General features: G+C 36.9%; 9 protein-coding genes across 9 annotated transcripts; 2 read left to right on the plus strand and 7 right to left on the minus strand. All coding sequences in view use genetic code 12, as the record gives it.

Annotated features, from left to right (window-relative positions):
- Positions 1-1,300: 1,300 nt before the first annotated feature.
- Positions 1,301-2,449, minus strand: CD36_13190 (high-affinity iron permease, putative; the record flags this gene model as incomplete). Its single annotated transcript, XM_002417913.1, has 1 exon — positions 1,301-2,449. One exon carries the CDS (start codon positions 2,447-2,449, stop codon positions 1,301-1,303), a length of 1,149 nt encoding a protein of 382 aa, XP_002417958.1.
- A 1,316-nt stretch (positions 2,450-3,765) lies between these two features.
- CD36_13200 (cohesin complex subunit, putative) lies at positions 3,766-7,071 on the minus strand (the record flags this gene model as incomplete). The annotated part of the gene is made up of 1 exon (XM_002417914.1): positions 3,766-7,071. One exon carries the CDS (start codon positions 7,069-7,071, stop codon positions 3,766-3,768), a length of 3,306 nt encoding a protein of 1,101 aa, XP_002417959.1.
- Positions 7,072-7,417: 346 nt separating this feature from the next.
- On the plus strand, positions 7,418-9,112 carry CD36_13210 (SWI3-homologue, chromatin structure remodeling complex subunit, putative; the record flags this gene model as incomplete). The annotated part of the gene is made up of 1 exon (XM_002417915.1): positions 7,418-9,112. One exon carries the CDS (start codon positions 7,418-7,420, stop codon positions 9,110-9,112), a length of 1,695 nt encoding a protein of 564 aa, XP_002417960.1.
- Positions 9,113-9,274: 162 nt separating this feature from the next.
- CD36_13220 (WD-repeat protein, putative) lies at positions 9,275-11,929 on the minus strand (the record flags this gene model as incomplete). Its single annotated transcript, XM_002417916.1, has 1 exon — positions 9,275-11,929. The coding sequence occupies one exon, from the start codon at positions 11,927-11,929 to the stop codon at positions 9,275-9,277; it is 2,655 nt and encodes an 884-aa protein (XP_002417961.1).
- Positions 11,930-12,475: 546 nt separating this feature from the next.
- On the minus strand, positions 12,476-13,315 carry CD36_13230 (eukaryotic translation initiation factor 3 Rna-binding subunit, putative; the record flags this gene model as incomplete). Its single annotated transcript, XM_002417917.1, has 1 exon — positions 12,476-13,315. One exon carries the CDS (start codon positions 13,313-13,315, stop codon positions 12,476-12,478), a length of 840 nt encoding a protein of 279 aa, XP_002417962.1.
- Positions 13,316-13,673: 358 nt separating this feature from the next.
- On the plus strand, positions 13,674-14,480 carry CD36_13240 (conserved hypothetical protein; the record flags this gene model as incomplete). Its single annotated transcript, XM_002417918.1, has 1 exon — positions 13,674-14,480. The coding sequence occupies one exon, from the start codon at positions 13,674-13,676 to the stop codon at positions 14,478-14,480; it is 807 nt and encodes a 268-aa protein (XP_002417963.1).
- A 523-nt stretch (positions 14,481-15,003) lies between these two features.
- Positions 15,004-15,879, minus strand: CD36_13250 (conserved hypothetical protein; the record flags this gene model as incomplete). The annotated part of the gene is made up of 1 exon (XM_002417919.1): positions 15,004-15,879. The coding sequence occupies one exon, from the start codon at positions 15,877-15,879 to the stop codon at positions 15,004-15,006; it is 876 nt and encodes a 291-aa protein (XP_002417964.1).
- A 512-nt stretch (positions 15,880-16,391) lies between these two features.
- On the minus strand, positions 16,392-18,620 carry CD36_13260 (conserved hypothetical protein; the record flags this gene model as incomplete). The annotated part of the gene is made up of 2 exons (XM_002417920.1): positions 16,392-18,315; positions 18,595-18,620. 2 exons carry the CDS (start codon positions 18,618-18,620, stop codon positions 16,392-16,394), a joined length of 1,950 nt encoding a protein of 649 aa, XP_002417965.1.
- A 786-nt stretch (positions 18,621-19,406) lies between these two features.
- On the minus strand, positions 19,407-23,129 carry CD36_13270 (sterol homeostasis regulator, putative; the record flags this gene model as incomplete). Its single annotated transcript, XM_002417921.1, has 1 exon — positions 19,407-23,129. The coding sequence occupies one exon, from the start codon at positions 23,127-23,129 to the stop codon at positions 19,407-19,409; it is 3,723 nt and encodes a 1,240-aa protein (XP_002417966.1).
- Positions 23,130-23,148: the final 19 nt, after the last annotated feature.

Raw genomic sequence — 23,148 nt, forward strand, 5'->3', positions numbered from 1 at the left:
CGGCGTCATGGTGCAGAAGATAGACACGAGTAAGATAACAACAAAAAAAAATAGAACTTGAATATGGCAATAAACTTCTTCACGTCGGCGGTGCTAGTTTTATCCACATGGACTTTCGCCGCCACCACCGCCTTGTTGTTGTTTTGATCGACCCTAATTTAAATTCTCTGTCATGCATTTTTTTATATTTTTTCATCTGATCTTTGAAAGAAAAAGATAGGGGTAGCACATAAAAGCCTACTGGACACGTCCACGACAAAGCCATCACACAGACACTATTATACAACTTAACAAGTTATCACAAGAGCTTTACTTGATATTTATGGTTTGGTTTTCTTTCGTCTTTTTCCAATCTTGTTTCAAGTTTTTCTCTAAATTTATGTGCTGTCAAACGTAGTTGAAGCAAGTTTACGTGTGACGATGTGACATGCGGCAACTATTCTAATAATACTCGACGTGTCTTTTTTTTTTTTTTAGTTGTTGGTGTTTTATCTATTGACTAGCATTCGACGACAAGGTAATTTTGTGCCTATAAATGGTTTATACAATGGAAGTTTATATTTATAATTAGATTCAAAGTATATTTCTAGGAAGTCACAATAAACAACAAACAAGATGTGATGAAAAGTTTGTTTATACTTGTACTTAATCTCTATAACTTTATTGTTTTTCTCAGTTTTCGTGTATTGCGCAAATTACTTTGTGTGGTTGAATATGAATCATCGTCTTTTTAAAGGCAATTATTTGTTTGATTTCTTTACTTGAATAGGCAATATGTCTTTTGTGCTTTCCATCAACCTTTAATAAAACTTTTTTATGGTTATTAGTTTGCTCGATTGTTGGTTACACTTGTTTGTGCAAAACTCCCTTACTCTTGCATCAGAATCACTTGAGATGTTGAAGTAATGGTTGCAAAATATGTTTAAAACCAGTTTCAACCGTCACACAAATAATTTTGTGACTTGATGAAAAATAGAGGTACCTTATTCTAGCATATTCATGTTGAATAGCTTCGGTTTTACTTACAATTACCCGTTTTAATATATATTGATAAAAAAGAATACCCTTAAGAACCCCTGTAATTATACAAAAAAAAAAAAAGTCGCTATTAAATAAACATAATAACCGTTGCTTGATGACCAATGAAAACACTAAAAAAATAGATCAACTCATATTATAAATACTCAGAAGTATACCTCAACGCAAGCAATAAGAATTTATAGATACCTAAGTATACGCGCGTGTGTGTGTGTGTGTGTGTGTGAATCCTTATTACTTTTTGATGATTGTACTTCTAAGATTATTTATTTTCTGGAGTTTCGACTAATTTATTTGATGAGATTTCATCAGTTTCTTGAACGTCACCGAACTTTTGCTGTTGAAGTTTAGTGAACAATTCTTCTTTTTCAGCTTTGTTTAATTCTAACTTCTTCTTACCTTTGATGTGGTACATTGGGTTCAATTGGACCAAAGTCAAGTTCTTGGTAAATGGCAAATGACCGTGTTTTTCCTCGTATACCATTAATAACAAAACACAAATGATGAAGATCCAGTAGACGTTGTAAGAAATGACGGAACCATAAGTGGCGGAATTTTGCCAGCCCAAAATAGCATTGAAAATATCCCATCCATTGTCCGTCAATGGGTTACAACAGTTAACATGCCAAACAGATTTAGCAATGTCATATGTACCAGGACCAGAACCATTTTCAGCCGCATCACCACCAGTTTTTCTATTGTATTGATAACTCTCAAAAAACCAAATACCTCTGGAGAACAAACCAGCAGCAATCAAGTACAAGATACAAGTGGAGATGATCAAGAAAATTTGCATTGACATGTTGGAACCAAAGTAGTACAATAAGGCACCTACTGCAAGACCACAAATTATACCAACAATAACTGGGATTGGGAAAGATGACGCAGGACTAGTAATACCTACCCCTCCTACGAAAACAACAGCTTCCAAACCTTCACGCAAACAAGTAATGAATGGCAAGATAAAAAGGGCATATTTTTTCCCAAGATATCCCAACTTGAATCGATTTTTCTTATTTTCTGGGGATTTAATTAAAGCCTGAGCTAATTTGATTCTCCATTTTTCCTTCATTTTGTTGATTCTCAACATTGGAATACCCATAGCAGTAATCAAGACAGTAGCAATGATACAAAAGATACCTTCCCATAAATCTTCTGATTTTCCCCAAATATCTTTACCTAACCCATAAAAAGTACCAATGAAAGCACCACCAATGATTATACAAATAAGGACACCTAGCCCTGCTCCAAGCCAAATCTGACGGTACAACTTTTTCTTTAGTTCTGGACCGTTTGCTGAAGAGCCCATCGATTGCTTGACAAATGCTAAAAGCACTGAAACAACAATAACAGCTTCCAAAGCTTCTCTGAACACAACAAAAAAGACTTGAACATTAAATACGTCAACCATCTTTACTTGAATTAAACTTGTTTATACCAGTAGTAACAGTGAGCAAAATAGAAGTATGAATGCCAGTCACTATTTCAATGCTCGGTTAAAATATTGCTTATGTTACCAGAGCAACTTTCTTATAACAGGGGGTGGATTCTTCAATATCTAAAGAACTGGTAAAAAAAGAAAACTAGAACCAAGATGGAAAAGAAAGAATAAAAAAAAAAAAAACAAAAAGTTGTCTATTTGAAGGAAATAGTTGCCTACATATATATAGAAATAATATGAAGAAAAACTTTTCGAAAAACTTGTAAATTCAAGTGATGGCCTTTTTCTTGTCCTTTATGCATTTATCGTTTCTGTTCTACACATAAACTGAAAAAAAAAGGCAAAGACACAATAGCACTAATGCAGATTCCTTCCTTCCTTCATTTCATTTAGTTTAGTGCTTACGTATGAAATATGTAGATAGAAGTAAAATTTGTTTATGGAGAATAATAACTATCTGGTGAAGTATCAACTGGATTTATATAATAATTATATATTTGTTGAAATTGTGATGACACAAAATTAAACAGTGAAAAACGTTTATTTTTGCGTCTCAATTCCAATTCACTTTCTCAACAGATTTGTCCTTACCAGGAATACTGGCATTTAGACAAGTTCAACAAGCAGTGATTTCGTCTGTGCTACAAAAAAACATGACTTGTTGTCTTGACAAAAAGGATACCGTTTAGCTCCTGGTATGGAAAGAAAAATTAGAGATGAACCTGTGAGTTGTATAAATATAAGGGATAAAAAAGTACAATTATGCATGTCATCACCATCTACCTTATTTAGGCTGGTTGACCAATAAGAATTGTTCTAATTACCATTAGTCATTTAGAATTTTACAAAAAGTAATATAAATAGGTGAAGACTATTCTAACAGCTGCACTAAGGGTTAACTATGCTAGAACTAATTTTAGTTGAGCATCTTAGAGGAGTAAGGATTGGCAGTTGGTGAATTAGAAATTATTGTTGAATAACGAATGTCCAAAATTATTTTTTATTAGGGAGGAAGTCTATTCGCAAAATAATTTTATTTTATTTGATCAGTTTATCAGATTACAGTTACTAAACATGTTATATGTATTACCTTAACGGGCTTTGAGTTTATCCTATAATTTCAGTTCATCAATCAACCCGAGCCGAAAAAAAAGTATCAGGAACAGCCGTGGTTCTAGTATTTTTGTGGTTGAAAAGCAGACAGACAGACCTTTTTTTGTTTACATGAGGAGGAGAAAACGGAAACTAAAGCTTATGTAATCCTCAATACGTAATGCATACCAATTCTAAACTTTTACTGAGGCTGAAGATGTTTCGACATCTATCATAGGTTCCAGCTCTGGAACATCAATTTCAATAGCAATGCTTTCGTCTCTTTCAACAACCTCGTTACCATTGCTATCTTCTACCAGAGTGGGTTGAACATTTTCGCTCATTCTTGACTGTTCTGTATCCTGTTCCTCGTTTGCAACTGCTTGGTTTTTGATATTGTTTGCATGCTCATCTTGTTGTTGGATTATCTTGCTAAACACACTTCCCAATTTATCCTTGTTCAATTTGATTCGGTTGTACAAATCATCTTGAACTAACAGAACATTGACTAATGATATCAATTTCAAGGTGTAGACCGACAAATCTTTTTCAAAGTTCCAAATCTTTTCCTTTTTCTTTGCTTGTACCTCTTGGTTTGCAATGCTAGAGTTTCCTTCAGCAGGAGGCTGCAGGGTTGGGTCATCTTCAGCATCATCGTCAAACATACTTTTATCTTGTAAAAACGAGTCATTACTTTTTTCCGTGTAATCTTCGTAATTAACATCTTCTTCGTCGTCTCTATCCAATTCCACATTCAACAAATGACCAAGCCTTACTTCCTTTATCAAGAACAATTCTAATAGTTGAAACTGCATGTCCTTTTTAATAAGCAATAGTTGCATGTTATTATTAAAGAATTCCTGGAAATTGTCAAAACCGTTGTCTGCTTGGAATCTAACATAAAACACTTTGAACGATAATACAAAGTCAATGTATCTTGATACCAATAGAGTCTTCAAGTCAAGAAACTGCACACTATTGGTACATTCATAAATTAATCGGATGGTTTGATTGACTAAATTAACAATCTCATCAAATTCCAAATCCATAGCATAATGATGCTGTTCATCCTTTTCGATTTCAACCAATTTCTCAAACTTCCATGATATCACCACTAGAGTCAAATCATATAAGCATGTTAATGCACGCAAAAATTGTGGTAGCTGCTCCACAAAGTTGTGCTTCCATTGCGCCATAATCAACGCTAGATCAAGTTTCCGTAATACTCGATTCACCAAAGAGGATAACAAATCTGCCATATTGGACAAGTTGGCAATGTTCACAAAGTCACCCATTTGTTTTATCTTTTGTAGAATTGGCGATACCACTTCAACAGTCTTGATTAGCTTTGTTTGCTCCAATAATTCAATATTTGTAGAATCGACATCATCATCCTCTGGCTGTTGATCACCGATAGTCTTGACAACTTCTTCGCTAAGTTCTTCAAGTACAGTTTGAATACTTAATTTTATATTGGTTGTCAATCCGTGAGAATCAAATAAAGCAGTAAAATAGGAAGAAAACTCATCTATGGTGTCAAACTCTTTAAAATACTTGATAATTTCCGAACTTATTTCATCATATTGATCTAATTTATCCAATTTGTTGGATATACTGTACACTGATTGATGGCTCTTTAACAAGGTTGTCCAAGTGATCAAAAATACGGGAAACATTTTTGACGATCTGACACATACATTCTGAATTTGCAGCAAATACTCGGTCAACCGTACCAATTGGCTTTCCACTTCTTCTGCGTTCTTTTTAGTATAAATATACTCAACAAACCCTTCAACAAATTTGAGCAAAATCAATCTGTCGTCAGAGTTCAAGTCAATAAACTGTTTAAACTCTTCAATTTCCTCACCTTCAACAAACTCTTCTTCCTCTTCTTCTCTCTTGGTAAACTTCATCAGAGAAATATCCAGTAAAAAATATTTTACCAATATTTCCCAACTACTCTCGTAACGGGAACTCATATTTTGAAACACTAAATGTAAAGATTTGTCGGCCACGGGTTTTAATATACTTATCAAGCTTCTGATTTCGAGACAGACCGGTAACTCTGCTTCAAATTGACTTGGCTTGTAAGTTTCGAGAAGCAATTTGTACTTGTCGTTTATTCCACTTAAATTTTCTTCATTTAAGATTGTAATAAATTTCGCTCCTTCGATTTGTAACTTTGAAGGGCCAGAAAAGGGGAAGTTCTTAACAACCTGTCTTGTATCACCCTCTTCTAAAAACCCTAATCTCAACAATTCACAACAGATTCCTATGATATTCAACCTTACTTGGGTATCAGTATCAATTTGACTCATCTTAATAATTTGCAATTTATATTTTTCAGAAAATTGACGAAGACCCAAGGTCAAATCAGCGGGTGAAATAGAACGGTATAACTTTAATAAGCTTCTGGTGTTTTCAATTCTAACTTGGGCAATTGGATCCGATAACAACCACCCAAAGTATCTCAAATATATACCTTGACAAAAAAAATCGGGATATATCAAGATAAATTCACATAAATTCTTCAAACACGCCAAACGTATTTGTGGATCAATGTCTCTATACCTTCTGTCAATAACAATGTTTCCAGTGTCATTAAAATATTCCAAAATTGTACGTTTTTGAAGTTGACAGCTTTCTATTGTTTTGCTTATGGTGTTGTATTTTGATTTGTTTGATTTTTTGATCTTGGACAACTGACGCTGTGACCTCTCTAGACTACTCTCGACCGATTTTATAATCTTACATAATTGAAACTGAATGGCAAATAGTATTTCAGTGGAAGTGTACCGTAATGGTCTGATTGGGCTGCTTGACAACGAGGTTACCCATGTCAAGATATATGACATCAAAGGAGATGCCAAAGAATCTTCTTCATCCTCTTTTTCTTGATCATTGTCATACTTGTACAACAAACCCTTTTCATGGGCGAGGTCAATAATCTCCTTGAAAAGTTGCAATGCATTTTTCTTGAAAACTGGTACTGCTTTAAATGGATACTTGTGAGATGATTGCTCGCCAAAGGCAATACCAATTTCATCCACAGTATCAGCACATGATTCTAAATTGCTCAAATCATGGGGTTGGAACAAATGCAACGATCCACAACATCTCAAAATAAAGTTGATTAAACCTGTAATGGACTCATATTTATCTTCCAATTGATCTTCTTCATATTCTTCAATCCAATCAAGAGCAATATCTTGGATGTTTGCCTCGTTGCTAGATAACGCTTTATACAAATAGTTTTCCTCCAACTCTTCTTCTAATTGCTTCAAAGACTTTTTAGATCCTTTAGCAGTAGTAGACTTTTTACGTTTCTTTGATGCAGAACTACTCTTGGTGGCTGATTTTCTTTTCGTAGATCTAGGCGTGACACTGGCCCTGTAATCTTCTTCTTCTTCGTGCTCAAAATCCTCCTCAGCTTCAGAATCACTGGATTCCCTATACGACACAGGGTTAGCAGTTTGTCTTCTTGTCAGTCTTCTAGCCATAATTTGGGAAATAATTAATTCAGATTGATTTCGTATTCGGCTGTCCTGATTCTTTGGGGATAGAAAAAAAAAAAATGAAAACCAAAATTGGTCATTATTACAACCAAATGAAAATAAAAACAAATAAAAAGAAAAAAAAACCAATGGAGACGCGTATCCTGAAATGGGGTCGTGTGCATGTTTCAATAAGTCGTGTACTCCAGCACAATATTTTGTCAACAGAAAAAATCTTCTGCAAAGAAGAAGGATTTTGAAAGAAATGAAAACAAAATCTAGGTCCAAGTTTCAACATAATTTGGTAATATATTTCACCTAGCACATTATCATCAATAAAATAACACCAACAATGTCAGTTGAACCCGAAACACCAAAAGTTGAAGTTCCCAAGTCTGAAGAGTCTGTATCTGGACCAATCAATGAAGAGACTCCAGCACCAGCAACAGATGACCAGAACAATCAGACTTCGCAAGTTATTGATGTTGAAAAGCTACAACACGAATTTCAAGAATCGGCCAAAAGATACTTGGTAGAACAAACATCTCAAGTGATTATTCCATCATTTGCCAAGTGGTTTGATTTGAACAAAATACATGACATTGAGAAGAAATCGTTGCCAGATTTCTTTGTTGAGGATGGCTCTGGATATAAATCGTCTCAAGATTACAAGTACATTCGAGATTTTATTGTCAATACTTTTAGATTAAATCCTAAAGAATATTTGACAATTACTGCCGTTCGTAGAAATTTGTCGGGAGATGTAACCAATATAATAAGAATTCATCAATTCTTGGAGCAATGGGGATTGATCAACTATCAAATTGATCCTAAAACCAAATCATCAGTTTTAGGCCCACAGTATACCGGACATTTCCAAATCACGTTGGATGCACCACAAGGTTTGGTGCCATTTGTTCCAGAAAATGCTGAGTTGACAAAGACAACCAAACCAAACGCTACAACGGCTGACGTCTCAAACAACGAAGATATACCAGCAGAAAAGGAAAATGAGTTACCATTGAATTTGGAAATCAGACGTAATGTTTATGCAACTGGGGAAAAGAAGACAAATTATAAAACCAATAATATCGTTCATTATTCGTGTAGTATTTGCGGTAAGGATACAACTGAAGTCAGATATCACAACTTGAAAATAAAGTCCTACATGTACAACCCAACATCTACTATAAACAACGCCAGTGTTTTATGTGAGATTTGTTATGAACAAGGTTTGTTTCCACTGAGTTTTCATTCTTCTGATTTTATCCAATTGAAAAAGACAGAAGAAGGCGAAAAGTGGAGTGAACAGGAAATCTTGTTACTATTAGAAGGTATTGAAATGTTTGGAACTTACGAACCACCATCTTCTACTGGTCCAGTAAATGTCAACGCAAATTTGAACAATCAATGGGATAAAATCAGTGAGCATGTTGCTACCAAAACCAGAGAACAGTGTATTATTAAATTTATCCAGTTACCAATTGAAGATAAGTTTTTGACAAAGTTAATAAAAGAGGAAGAGGAAGATACTTCTAAAAATGTTGTATCGCAAACGTTAGTACAGGATATTGTTGCCAAATTAATTTCTACTGCCAACGGACGTGAGTTAATTCTGCAAAATGCCGAAGAGAATTTAAAACAAGCTCAGATAGAACAAACGAATTTGGTTAACCAAGTGATTGAATTGACTTTAGAAAAATTTAATTTAAAGTTGAAAAAAGTTGATGAATTGCAAGCTAGTTTACTTAAGTTTGAAAATCAATTGAACTTGGAGAGAAAACAAATCCTTTTCGAAAGATGGGTCCAATTTGAAAAAATATCCAAGTTGAAAGAATCAAACCCAGAATTATCCACTGTTTTAGATGACTTGCTTAAACCTGTCAAAATCAGTGAAATCCACAAGTCTGTTAAGCAGAGTACTCAAACAGAGAATGGGGATGATAAAATGGATGTTGATGAAAACAGTAATGAAAACGATGACAGTACTTCGAAGTTGCCTGTGAGCATCAATGAACCAAAGGCTTACCAATTTTGGTCTGGCTAGTATCTGAGAGCTTTTCTTTCTAGTTGTTATACTTTTGTATTTTTAATAATAGAGAAACATGATTAAATCTGACGTAATAGTACATTATTCAGTATATGCTTGAAAATGTCATTCTGAGAGAACATATAAACGAACTAACAAGAACAAAAGGGCATCTTATCTTCACGACTTTGTTCTGCCCCGACTTTGTGCTTGACTATTTATCTTGACCTCCTCAAGTTGTGAATGATGGTTGTTCGCATCATTTGACTCCGGTTCCTTTGAAAAAACTATTTTTGGAACTGTAGATGTTCGACTCGAATGTAAATTATCTTGATTCAAAGTAGCCTGGGGTGTCTGTGTACCGGATTCTGCTCCTAATGTGGTATCGCTACCTGTTCTGTTTACTTCCAACGCAATATCATGGTCCATTGGCACTTGCTGAATGAACTGTGGGTTTCTTGCTGCTGCAGATATACTTAACATTGGATTTTTTGGAAGCACGGCTACTCCAGGGTAATGTCTTGTATCAATACTAGAACTTCCAATTGTGCTCGAAAAGGACATCTCCGATGAAGGTGTTGGGGGTGCTGAAGAATTAATTTTTGACGCCAATATGTTTCTGATACTCTTGGAAGTTTCACTTTGTCGTGCTGGACTCAAGCTGGGGTCTCTGATACGAGAAGTACTTCGATCACGGCGAGACAAGGCTCTTCTTATAGGCAATGGTTTTTCAGATTGGGTTATCAGCTGGATATCGCTAGAGGCTTTGATTTGTCCCTTTTGGTAAAAGTCAATAAACATCCTTCTGTACGCATAGGCACAGTCCTGTCTGAAGACTCTTATTAAACCAAACTGGTCAGTAGTGACAATGATGTCTCCACTCTCGACTCTATCCCCAAGTTTCTGATTTTTGGAGTTACAAGTAAAGCATCTTGACGGGTTTATTCGACAGCTTTCCCCACGTCTTTTCAAATCATATATCAAATCATCTGACAACAATAAATGTCTCTTGGTGGACTCGGGTGCAAAAATGGCCACATTGCATCGAGAATGATGTGCATGGAAGCAAGTGTAGCTATTATTTTCATTGGCAACAAAGTCGTACTTTCGATCTTTATCTTCTTCTAAAAACTTGTTTAAAAACTTGTTCAACGATACAAACTTTGAGTACTTTTCGTGCTTGTGATGAAAGTCTGAAATGTGTTGTTTACCATCAATCATAAACTCTTTTAACGACTGCTTGAGTTTGTTATTGATAATTGAATTGTTATTCTCCCAGATATAACAATAGTGATCCTCAGATCCCGAAATGATATATTTCTGATCTTCACTGCTATGGGCAACAATAGATGATGAATTATTTGTTAGTCCCCGAAATCTTGTTATCAATCTCTTTTGTGTAGTAGTGATGATTCTGATCTTGGAATCGTTTGTTGTAACCAAAACGGTCCACTTGTCCAATTGACCTGGTACCCCTGAGCCTTGATATAGGTCGTTATCAAAAACTTTAATCCCAGTGATTTTGTTACCATTTTTATTAACAAACGGATGAACTATTGATCTCTCTTTGATTTCAACTCTAAACACCTCAAACAACCCTTTGGTTTCAAGAATGAACAAAGAGCCATTGAAGCCGCCAACAAAGCAATGTAGACCATCGGGAGAAAACTCTAATGCAGTAATCAATACTTCATCGCCCAAGTTCTTACTATATGAAACGGTGTTTTCTAACACTGACCAAAGACGAACCCCGTTATCAAGAGACCCGCTAAGAAAAAATCTGTCATCCAGCGGGTGGAACTTTACTGAAGTTACAAAATCTTCGTGCTCGAAAGTCTGAAGACAACGGTCACGATCCACATGCCATAGCTTGACCGTCTTATCCATACTCCCGGTAATCAAGAAATTATTTTTGCTCCATGCTAATGCCAACACACTGCTGGTATGACCTCTGAACTCCCTCACTGGCTGTCTATGGAATACAGGCGCTGTATCAAACACACTATCTCTTTTGTTGCTGCGTAGGGGTGGGCCATTTTCCTTCTCAAGTTGATTGAATTCCATCCTTGCAAGTGGAGACGAGATAACCTTCCATATTCTTATGACAGAGTCTCTTCCAGCTGCCGCTAGATATTTTCCGTCTTTACTAAACTCCATAACAAATACCTCTCTTCTGGTGTCTCCTCCAAAATCCTCATCATGCAGCAATCCATCGTGTTCATCCTCCGTTTCAACTTCGCCGTCGCCATTATTAATTGCTGTTTCGTTGACATTTAACTCTTGCGCCAAAAACAAATTATTTACAATCCTTGGACTCTGTTTATTTCTGCGGGTTGTTTTTATGTACTTGGGACTAAGGAACGATTCATACGTAAGACCAACATAAGGCGGCTCTTGATCAATAGGGATATCCATATCTAGTCCCTCAGTGCTGGCAGGGAACATTACCTTTTCACTTAATGTATGATTATCAAAAGTAGAATTGTTATTTGTGACTATTTTCTCAAAGGATGCTCGTGAGTCCGAAATATTACTTGTTCCAAACATCGATTCATCCGTCTCATCATCTATTATTGAGTTAATATCATCCATGTCATCATTATATAATGACGAATTATCATCATCAACAAAGTGCTTGCTATAAATAGAATCCCGTTTACCATTTTTGATGCTCGATCTCCGACTAGCCAGGGAAATTGATTTCAACTCGGATTGAGTTAACGTTCTTGACAGGCTCTTCAGATCCTTGGACTTTTTGATCAACTTGTTGAAAAATCCAGTCTTTTTTTGACTTATATGAGAATCACTGGTGTTTAAAGTTTCCGAAGATACCATTTATGCTGATTAATTGAAAAGTACTGAACAAAACAAAGAAGAAAAAAAAAACTCGATAGTAATTATGATTTGTTGCTTATACAGACTTATAAATACAAGTTGAACTTCAGGTTGTTGATCTTGAAATTCTCTATCCAGAACTACCGGTATCTGTTGAAAACAATGGGAATTGGCGGAGAAGTTAAAAAATTAGTGAAGGTGGAAAAAAAGAAAGGAAAGAAAATGATTAGTGAGCAGCGGAAAAATGACAAACTTTTAGAGTAGCAAACAAGATTTTCTAACCCCCTTTAGGTGGATTGCATAATATATCCGATTGTTTCTCTACATCGATATCCGTTAGAGCAAACTTCACAAATAAGGGTACCTCTTTCTCGAGATGCACATATGGCATATTACTGTTTACGGTCACAAGTTTTTTTTGTTTCAAAATTTGCACAGAAATTGTGTCAAACAATGTAAACCCATTCGTATTGTAATTTCAACAACTTATATTAAACTACTATACATGCAAATATGTCTTACAATCACTGTCCTGGCCAAATCCAACTAGGTTCTCTTTTTCTTTGACCATTCCAAATGCAAAATCAAAGAATGGTAACCTTTACCATTGAATGTATCCAATGCCTTTTGAGCAATTTCTTCTGTTGCAAATGAAACATAAGCAAATCCTCTGGATTCGCCAGTTTCTCTGTTTCTCACAATTGTGACTCTTTGTAATGGACCAAATTTGGCAAACAATTCGTTTCTCAACATATCTTCGTCAACAAACGAGTTCAATTGACTTACCTTCAATGTGGTAGAATCGTCTCTTGCTTCTCTGGTTGGGATATTTCCGTTAGCATCAGCTCTCAAATGTCTAGGAACATATTTACCCGCACCAGCAGCACCAGCACCACCTTCTTTGGTAGGTTCTGGGGAAGTGCCACTTGGAGTAATACCAGCAGCAGCTCCCAAAGTGTCTTTGAATGGACATTTGGCTGTGTAATGGTCACCGCCACACACTCTACATTTAATGGTTTGGACGGCAATTTTTTGAGCTCTTTCGTGTGCTTTGTCTTCCTCTTCTTTCTTTTCATCTTGTTTCCATGATGTACCTAACTTCAAATCCACCTTTTCCCCCAACTGTGTGGTACTGGTGTCTGGTCCTGGAGGCGAGTTCTTTTCTTTACCATACTTTTTCCAATTTTTACGTTGGGCAATTAAAGGATGTACTTTTTCTTGTACCTTTACTTCTTTTATTTTTTGGGTTATCTTGACTTTTTTACCATCTTGGTTGGTTCTGAAAGTGATCACAGTTTTAGTTCCATCTGGGTTGGCGATAACTTCTGGTGGAGCTGAAAATTCATCACCGGCATCTGCCCATGAGTCGAGTAATCCTGTGGACATGATAATAGGTATTTTAGTTTGTGATGTATTGGGTTGGTCAAACAAAGATTTGGTGATCTGCCACTTGAAAATTTTTCCTCTTCCTGAAAAAAAAAAAAAAAAAAATTAAGTCAAGGTAGTGCGAGGGTTACAAATACGTATGGTAGTAATAAGCCAAGCTAATACGGTCATGTCACGTAGCAACTACGAGGGAAAGTCAGGATTATGGATGACGTGGTTTTCTAACTAAAGAATTAAAGTGAGTACCTTCTGATTGTGTGTTTTATTGTTATTTGAAGTAGTTGTGGCGCATTCGTAGTGAAGTTTTTCTATCACACCGAGAAAGCGAAATATCCTGGCAAGTTAATACAAGGCAAAGATGGAAGATACATCTAAAGAACAAGAATTTAACTATGGAGAACATGACTTACAAAAGATAAAGGTCTTTAAGTACAAGTCAACCAATGCAAGCACGTTTATATATATTCACGGAGGTGCTTGGAGAGACCCCAACAACACATTTGATGAAATGAAACCAGCCCTAGGCGTTCCCAATGCCAACTTGATGGGGATCAATTATCGTTTATCTCCAGAGGTCAAGCATCCTGAACATTTAATTGATATATTGCGAGCATTGAGATTTATCAAGCAGAACTTTAACGTCAACCAAATTACCTTATTGGGGCATTCGGTCGGTGCCACTATGATTCTCCAGTTATTGCACTACAGACAGATTGTACATGATGGGTTGAAGCACATGGGCCAAGATAATTTGTCCAGTGTAGACAACGACCTTGAGAGGTATATCGAGGACAATGTACATTTGCTGCAAGTGATATTCTTAGATGGCATCTATGACCTAGTTGAGTTATTGAAAGAATATCCTGACTATGCATCATTTGTGGACGATGCATTTGTTTCCAGCGACCATGTTGTTGACTCGACTCAACTTAGTTCAGCAAATGAACTGTTGAACGTGCCTTTCTCATTGGTTTCAAAGGACACAAAATTTTTGATTTACCAGTCCTTGGAAGATGAGCTTCTTTCGATGAAACAAACACATTTGTTGGTTGATTTTTTGTCTTCAAGAAGCCAGGGGTTCACATTGCATGTAGGCAATTGGGGGAAACATGAAGACATATTTGGGAAAGATAGAGAAAAGGTATTCTCTGGTAGCATGCCCTAAAGGGAAAAGTATAAATATTAATCTATATACGTCTAAATCTATAATCGTAACAGTCATTAAATGAAGTTTTGTAAACAAAAAAGGGGTAATAATACAAATTGCCAAAAAAAAAAATTCCTGATTCAACATGGCGGTGGTTTAATAATACAAAAAAAAAGGGTATAGTGAATTAAAATTAAACTTTTCAATGAATCTTGACTATTATCCATAGTACATTCCTAGTCCAGTTCTATCTTCTCGTTTCTTCATTCAGTTTTAAAATATCCTTTGATATCCATTTCGTTTACAATAAATTTTACACAATTAACATATAAAACAAAAATCCAATATAACGGCTTGGCCAGACAAAAAAAAAAAAATGAATATAACAAATAAACAAAACAACCTGTAATCTTTTCTTGTTTCCCCTTCGTTTTCATTTTATTCTAACTGACTAAATTAAAAACTCTTAAAATGGAGACACATCTGTTTCATAAACACAACCAAATTTGCTTGAAAAGGAATAAACGCATAGCTGATGAAATTAAAAACGAGTAGGAGATCTTTCACGGTCATATGATCCACCTCTGTCGTTGAAATTATCACGATCGTATCCACCTCTGTCATACCCGCCTCTTCCACCTCTGAATCCACCTCTGTCGAATCCACCTCTTCCACCTCTGAATCCGCCCCTATCAAATCCACCTCTTCCCCCTCTGAATCCACCCCTGTCATAACCACCTCTTCCCCCTCTAAATCCACCTCTATCGAATCCTCTATCAAAACCACCTCTTCCTCCACGGAATCCACCTCTATCGTAACGATCATAGCCACCTCTTCCCCCTCTGAAACCAAATCCACCTCTTCCTCTTCCTCTGAAACCTCCTCTTCCTCTGTCTCTTGGTGGTGGTGGAACGTATGGACTGGTGTCTTCTTCAGCACCAATAGTGATATCTCTGAAAACAGCTTTGTCCAACAATGGAATAGCTCTATCCAAGTCTTCACGGCTTTGAAATTGCATACTACAGGTGGTTTCACCATTATCGTAGTTGGTGAAGACCTTGACATAACTTGGTTGACTGTCGGTCTTTTCTCTAACAAAATCCTTGATGTCCTGCCATGCAGTACCTTCTGCCAAATTGGTGATCAAAAGACGATATTTACCACGTGTATCCTCTCTTTTTTCTTTGGCAAATTCAATTTGTAACTTTTCTCCATTGAATTCGGCGTCATTAAGTAATTCTAAAGCTTGTTTTGAATCATCTTCATTTTCAAATGTAACAAAAGCATAGCCTTCCATCAAGCGCACTTCAACAACTGGTGCAGCTCTGGAAAAATGATCTTGAACTTCTTCACGAGTGACATCGTTTCTCAAAGGTCTAACAAACAACTGCTTAGTAGCTTCAACTGGACCGTCCATTTTTGATTGATTGTGGAATACAAAAAAAAAAAAAAAAACTAAACAAAAAAAAAAAGAAGGTGAAATTTTTTTTTTTTTGAAAATGGGAAGAGCAGTGGCGACGAGCCAACAAAAGTAACTTTTGTTGTTGTTGTTGTTGTTGTTTTTTCTTGTAAACACACGACCACCGACAGAGCAGTTGCGCAATACCCATTAAAATATCAATACTTGCAAGTTATTAATTAAAATTCTAAACAAAGTACAAAAGGTAGATGCTATATATTACAAACATAAACAAAACAAAAAAATATTTAAATTGAGAGAATAGGAGAAATAAATTATTATCGAAGGTGATATAACTGTACTGACGGGAAGTAAAAAAAAAAAAAAAATCAATTCGTGAAAGTAGTGGTTGTGGAAATACAAAAAAAAAAAACGGTATTAAAAGAAAAACAAAAACGATGCTTGCAATGGATTAAGAGTAATTAGGAATAAAAGTCTTTTGTAATTGACTGACAACCAAATCAAATCAGTTAGTGGAAAATCTTTTTCAAGAACCTTCTAAATGAACCTTTCTTCTTTTCTTCAGTCTTTCCCTTTGATGTGGTCTTTTTGACCGTGTTTGGTTCGGTTTTCTTTGCGGTTGGGTTTGTCTCTTTAGTCGGTGATTCCACTTTCAGAGATTTCAATTCATCCTCAGGAACATCAACTTTTTCAACAGTGATTGGTCCATCAACACCAGCAGCAAGCTTGGCTTCTCTTGTCAATCTTTCCTTTTCTGATTCTGTTGGTTGGATTTCTTCAAGGGTTACCCCAGCACCTTCACGAGCCTCGACAGCAGCAGTAATATCCTTTTCGCTACCTTCAGCTGCAATGATGATTTCTTCCTCTTTGGTGTGAACATTTCCAGATTCTTTGATGACAGGTGATGCGTCAACTTCCTTGGCTTCAGAATCAGCTACTGCATTTGGATCTAAAGTCTTTGGGTGCTCCTCAACCTCAGTAGCATTAATTGGTTCATCAGCAAAATCATTAACGACTACCGGTGCTGGTGTTGCCAAAACAGGTTCGGTTTCAGTTTCTTGGACTGGAATTGCGGCAGCAGTTTGATCAACAGTTGGTTCGGTTTTGTTTCCTGGAACTGCAGACTCTGGTTCCTTGTTGTCAGCAACTGTCGGGTCAAGAGACGTTTCTGCACCAGTACTAACTATGTTATTGGCATCAGTGTTGGGAGTCGACTTTGGCTCTACAACAGCTGTTTCTGCAAAACCAGCAGCTGGCTTAGGGGCTTCAAGATCTGAATCGAGTTTTGATTCTTTGATAACTGGCTCTGTGATAGATTCTTTTGGTTTTTCGATTGACAGAGTTTGTGGTTCGTAGATAAGTGGTGTGGCAACATCGTTACTAGTAATATGCCCTCCGTTGGTGGTAGATCCCAATGTGTCTGGATGGTCAGCCAATGCAGTGGTGGCAGTGGCAGCAGCAGCAGCAGTGGCACCACCAGCAGCTAACCCAGCAACGGTATTCTTTGAATGACTCTCTTGAGTGGTTGGTTCTGGAGTGGCTTCCTCAGTGTCAATGTCGCTAGTACTATTGGCTTCATCAGCAGTAGCTGCTGCTGCTTCAGCAGCTCTTTGTTTCTTTCTAGCTTTGTATTGTAATTTCTTAACCTTTTTCTTTTGTTTCTTTCTTTCTTCTGGAGTTAAATCAGAGCCTTCAACTAAAACGCCAGTTGATGGAACAGCGATCAGCGATTGTGGTTCGGCATTTGCGGTGCCTACTTCAGTAACGTCTTCATTCAAGACTTTGACGTCGGTATCCTCGACTTTCTCAAATGCAGACAAAGCTTCTTTCTCCTTTGGAATGAAGATACCTGGCTCTCCAGCAAGAGATTGATGGTGAGGCTCTTCTTTAGGCAAAACTGTGGTCTTCAAATTATCATTGTCAGAATTGGTTTGGTTTGCAGTTCCAACTTCAGTGACGTTTTCATTCAACGCCTTGGCGTCAGTATCCTCAACTTTCTCAAATGCAGACAAAGCTTCTTTTTCTTTTGGAATGAAGATACCTGGCTCTCCGGCAAGAGATTGGTGATGAGGTTCTTCTTTAGGCAAAACTGTGGTGTTCAAATTTTCTTGGTTGTCAGAACCTTTTTGAACTGCTACTGGGGTTACAGGTAAGCCAGATTCGGGAATTAAGGATCCTGGAACAGCAATCAACTCCTTCAAATGGTCTTTGGTGATAATGTTATTTTCAATACCACTTTCGTCTCTGGTGATGTTTTCTTCAGGGTTAATTCTCCATTCACCGTCAACAACATATTTATAAATAACATCTTCAGCTTTAGGTGGTAATGGGACTTGTAATGAAAAGGAGCCATCTGTCTGCTTAAGAAGTGGTAAAGACTTGGCCCAATTGTCGAAAGAACCAGTGACAATTACGTCTTCAGCACCCTTTGGCCTAAACAAAAAAGAATCTGTTAGTATCGAAAGATAAGAAGATTGTTTTGTTGTCAATGCTTTATTCTTCTGTGCTTGACTAAGATTGCTATTGTATATAGAATGACTCGAAATACGGTTCCTACTGGTGCACACTGACTAGACAGTCACTGGCTGTATATTTGCAGTACTAGCTCAAGTGTTCTGGGGTATTCCCATTATTTTACCATTTGAAACAAGCATTTGTTAACGGCTTCAAGCAGACAAAAAAAACCTAGCAAGTTGATTACTCGATACATACCATTTAAATGTATAATGAAGTGACATGGTTCCAACAAAACTAATATCAAACGTTTCAAACTAACTATTGTCAAGACAATTACGATTGAATATGTATTGAAAATGAATATGTTAAAAAAAAAAAAGAGAAGGAAAAGTTTTCAAGGGAAAAAAAAAAAAAAAAATAAATAAAATAGAAAAAGTGGGACTCGAAGAATGTCAGGGAAATAAAAAAAATAAACAAAAAAAAAACCGGGCAAACATTAAACCCACCACTTCCAATCGTCAAAAGAAAAAAAAAAAAAAATCTCAACCGCAACGGTGAAACCTTAAGCCAGCAAATATAATCTGGAGAATTTTAGTGAACCCAATTGACACAACTAGTGTAGAATCAATACTACTTACTGAAATACAAGAAACTGGGCTATCTGGCAAAACACATTCGTCATCTTCATGTTGGGTAAAACAATTTAGAATTTGTAAATGGATGATGATAGGTATTTGTGTAATAATTGGATTTGCACGTACTGTATGTAGCACGATGGTTTTGTGTGCGAAACAGAAACCATTACGGTCATAGTTGTAGCTACTTCTGCCAACGCCAAGTTTTCTATAGACTGTTTTAACAGAGTCCAGTAAAGTTTATCTTTGCCATACCGATTGAGAGCCAGGGAGAGCTAGATTATGTAGACTAGCAATCAGATGAAGATGACCTTGCCAATTTGGGTCAAAAGTTGCTATTTCTGGTAAACCAGCTCATGCGCAATTTCATAAAATTTTCCTACACATTGCGGCTATCATGATACAAACTAACTTTTATTGAACAGTACAAACTTAAAAGCTTAACAACACTGGCAACAAGACAAATGCGTGGACAAAACTAATCACAACCAAAGAGAGCCACATCCTGAAATAATAAACTTCAAAGATCTGAGATCTTGTAAAGGCTAAAACTGAAATACCGATCAATTTTGTTAATGTGACCCCACTTATCAACGAGCCTCCAACACTGCACAATGCGTTATGTGCTTTAGTGTTTCTGAATTCCGCATTCAAGCTGGTTATTGATGTTCTGCGAGCATTCTCAGGCTCAGCGTTCACAAGGTTATTGTACAATTCCTGTTCAGCAGGATTGTCAAACATCTTGACTTTGGGCACGCAATAGGCTCTGGTCAAGTGTATAGTAAACTCAACGGCAAATCCAACACATATAACCAAATTGACCAAAGTGACTGCGTTTAGGGATATGGACCATAATGCCAACACTCCACCGATGTTAATCATGATTGCTGTGATTGTCATTGTGAGAATGCTTGCGGCTCTAAACGAGTTCAACAAAAATATGCTTACTACATATATGATAGTCATAGCTACTGCCAATAAAACCACTGTCAACAACACAATATTCTGGTATTGTGTGAAGAATATGAAAAATGGAGAGTAGGCAAAAATGTCGATTGAGGGAATCAACTTGGTAATTTCCTTCACAATATTCTCTCCACTTTTGTAGGCATTGATAAACTCTTGCTGACCCCTTAACGGAACAAAAGAAGTTCGGAAATAGCTCGAGTCGATTTTCCCACTTGTTCGGGATATAGCCTGTCCATGTGCAGCTTTTCCACCCAATGGACACGGGTCGGATGGCTCTTGTATCCAGTCATTAAAATAAAACATAAAATCTTCTTTAGGAAAAGCTTTCATACTTGAGTCATAAGGAGGATCGTGATTTAAATAGCATGATTGGCATTGACGCTGAGGGGCAGTGGGCGAGCAAAAATCTGGTGTTTTTTCAAAAATGGTACTCTTCCTAAATCGACAACATTGATCCAAATCTGGGTTCAACCAACTGAAGAAATCATCCAACCAGTTGGATGCAGGTTCAGAAAGCATTGATATGCGTGAACGTTTTACCTCTTGCTCCAAAATGTTGGCCAAAGAAAATTCATCACAAGCAGAAAACTTGCCACAGATTTTCTGTTGATTCAGTCTTTCGGTATAATCCAAGTCCTTAACAACAAAGAAAACTGGAGGACCAACGTTCAAGAATTCATATACTGAATTGAAATAATCGACCAAGTATGATGTGGAGGGTATGGCAATTCTTTGGTCTAATCCGAGTTGAATTTTGGGAAACAAACTGAGGGAAATCCCGACCCATAACACAAATAAAGCCACTACCTTACCCTTTGTGCTTTTCTTTAACAAAAATGGGGCATAATGGTCACCTATCCAGTGAGAAAAATTGTATTCAAGATGCACTGGTTCGTGGGTATCATCACCGTTTATTTGAATTGGAGGGATTGTAATCCAAGGAACACAATCAACTCTGTTATCTTCTAATCGACGCTGATCTAATGCTAATAACCCGATAAAACATGTCATCTGTAGTAAGAAGTTGATTAAAACCGCACCAGCACCGTAGTATGCAAAATTTTTTACTGCCGGCATACCCACGGTAGTGGCCAACAAAAACATGCATACCTGCAAAACAGCACTTATAAAACACGAAGGTCCGATATTTTTCAAAGCGTGAGAGATCCGTGCCTCCAAAGCCAAGTCAGGGTTCCCCTCACTTATTACGTGTAACTCATGAACAATTAAGAATATATTATCGATACCTATTGCCAACACCAAAAAAGGGATCACCTCAGCAATGATGAGCGTAGATCTTAATCCGATAAATGAAAAAAATCCCACAGATGCTGTTACCGATAGCAATATTATAATTATACTTGAAAGCCCCAATGTAAATCTTGTCTTCACTAATGAGTAAAAATGTGCAGTTGGCAATTTACCCCCAAGTGCCAAAGAAGCGTATATAAACATTACCAAGTATGATATGGCGATAGTTTTTATGTCTGTGTTTGAAGATTGATTAAGTTCTTCCTTAAGGGAGATCTCGGTGCTGTAAGCTATATTCAAATTTGGGTGCTCGGCTTGTAAATCAGCTGCCCATTTTTGGAACAGATGCTCATACGAGATTGTTTTTGCAGTATAGTTTCCATTCTGGGTGTCACTGTTTACCAATACCGTTACTGTAAATGCCCTGGCCTTGGAAACATCGTTATTATCAAACAAAATATTTGGTTTCAACGGTTGTTGAAACGTGGGCAAACAGTTTACTGGAGAGTCAACGCAACTCTGCAATTTTGACTTCCAGTTACTCTCTGTCAATCCAGAAATATCACCTTGGAAATACTGCGTAAATGATTGTAAGGCACAAGTCTCGTCTAATGGTTTAAAACAGATATCGGATAAACGCACATTTTCATCCAACTTGTCCAATTGTGACTCTTTGTCAAACCACCACTTGACAACTTCCCAGTTCAAAACAGGCCCACCATCTTTTGCACTTATAATCACTTGTTCAATTCTAAACCATTCGCCGAAATTAGATTCAAAAAACTGTTGGTTTTTGTAAGATGGGTCACTAGGACTAACCCAAAGCTTGACAGGGTCGGTTTCAAGTTGCAACTTGAAAAGTCCCAAGGAGAGCAAAACGACAATTGTTAAACTAGTTCCAATTGAGATCCCGGGGAATTTAGAACAAAAGTACCCAATATTGGCAAACAAGTCTTGAATTTTCAGTCCCAATTCGCTCAGAAATTGTTTTGCCCGTTTTTTCCCAATGCCAGCATAGAATAATGGGTTTATCATAGTGCTTTCGTCATCCTCGGAATCTTCCACAATTGATCGTCTCCGTTCTTTTTTCAATTTCGCCAAGTATACGTGATATCCTCCTAATAGTATTATCAAGCACGACCAAATAATTATGATACTAAATGAAAAACATGGCAAAACACCAACGGTACACTTTTTGGTTAAATCTTTAGCATGTGGCAATTGTGGGCATGACTCCTCACAGTCAGTACATGCACATTTATATTCTTTGTCGTTGCAATCACGAAGTGGTTCATTTCGCAAAACAAGACCCGATTGGGGTTGTGGGAGTTTGTATTTAAAGTTGATTTGGTAAGGGGATCCACCCAACAATGGTTTTTCATCTCCCAAAAACTTTAAAAATTGCAGGTAATTCTTTGCTCCTCCACCAATCAAATCCATAGCATAACCGTTAGTTGCCAGGAACTTTACATTTTTGCACGAGTCAAAAAACTGTTTGGCCATTTCCGGTTCCACATATTGGTTTATCTCGGTGACTATTTCTTTGCCTGTGTCTCTGGCGGTTTCGGTTTTAACAATTTCAACAAATTGGGATTCATTGGGTGAGCAACTGAATTGGCAGAAGAAGTCATAAAAGTTCTTTCGGCACGCCGGGCATGATGAGATTAGAGGGTCGACTCTTTTTAAGTTCAGTTCCAAAATATCAATTTGTTCGGGAGAACAACAAACGTAGTCGAAATCTTCTCCACATATTGATTTTAATTTCTCTCGTGATTCCAGGCTTGCCTTTACGGCCGGGACAAACCCAGCACAAGGTAATGGTTTTCCAAACACCGATTTTTTACCACAGTTTCCATAGGTGTTGCAATAGCCTGGCTTGTGTGATGCTAAAGCGATTGCAAGGTTGATTAATAGGAATAAGCTAATAACCCGCATACTTTCTAGTGGTAACCAA

Source organism: Candida dubliniensis, chromosome 1, assembly GCF_000026945.1.
Source record: "Candida dubliniensis CD36 chromosome 1, complete sequence".
NCBI classification, from domain to species: Eukaryota; Fungi; Ascomycota; class Pichiomycetes; order Serinales; family Debaryomycetaceae; genus Candida; species Candida dubliniensis.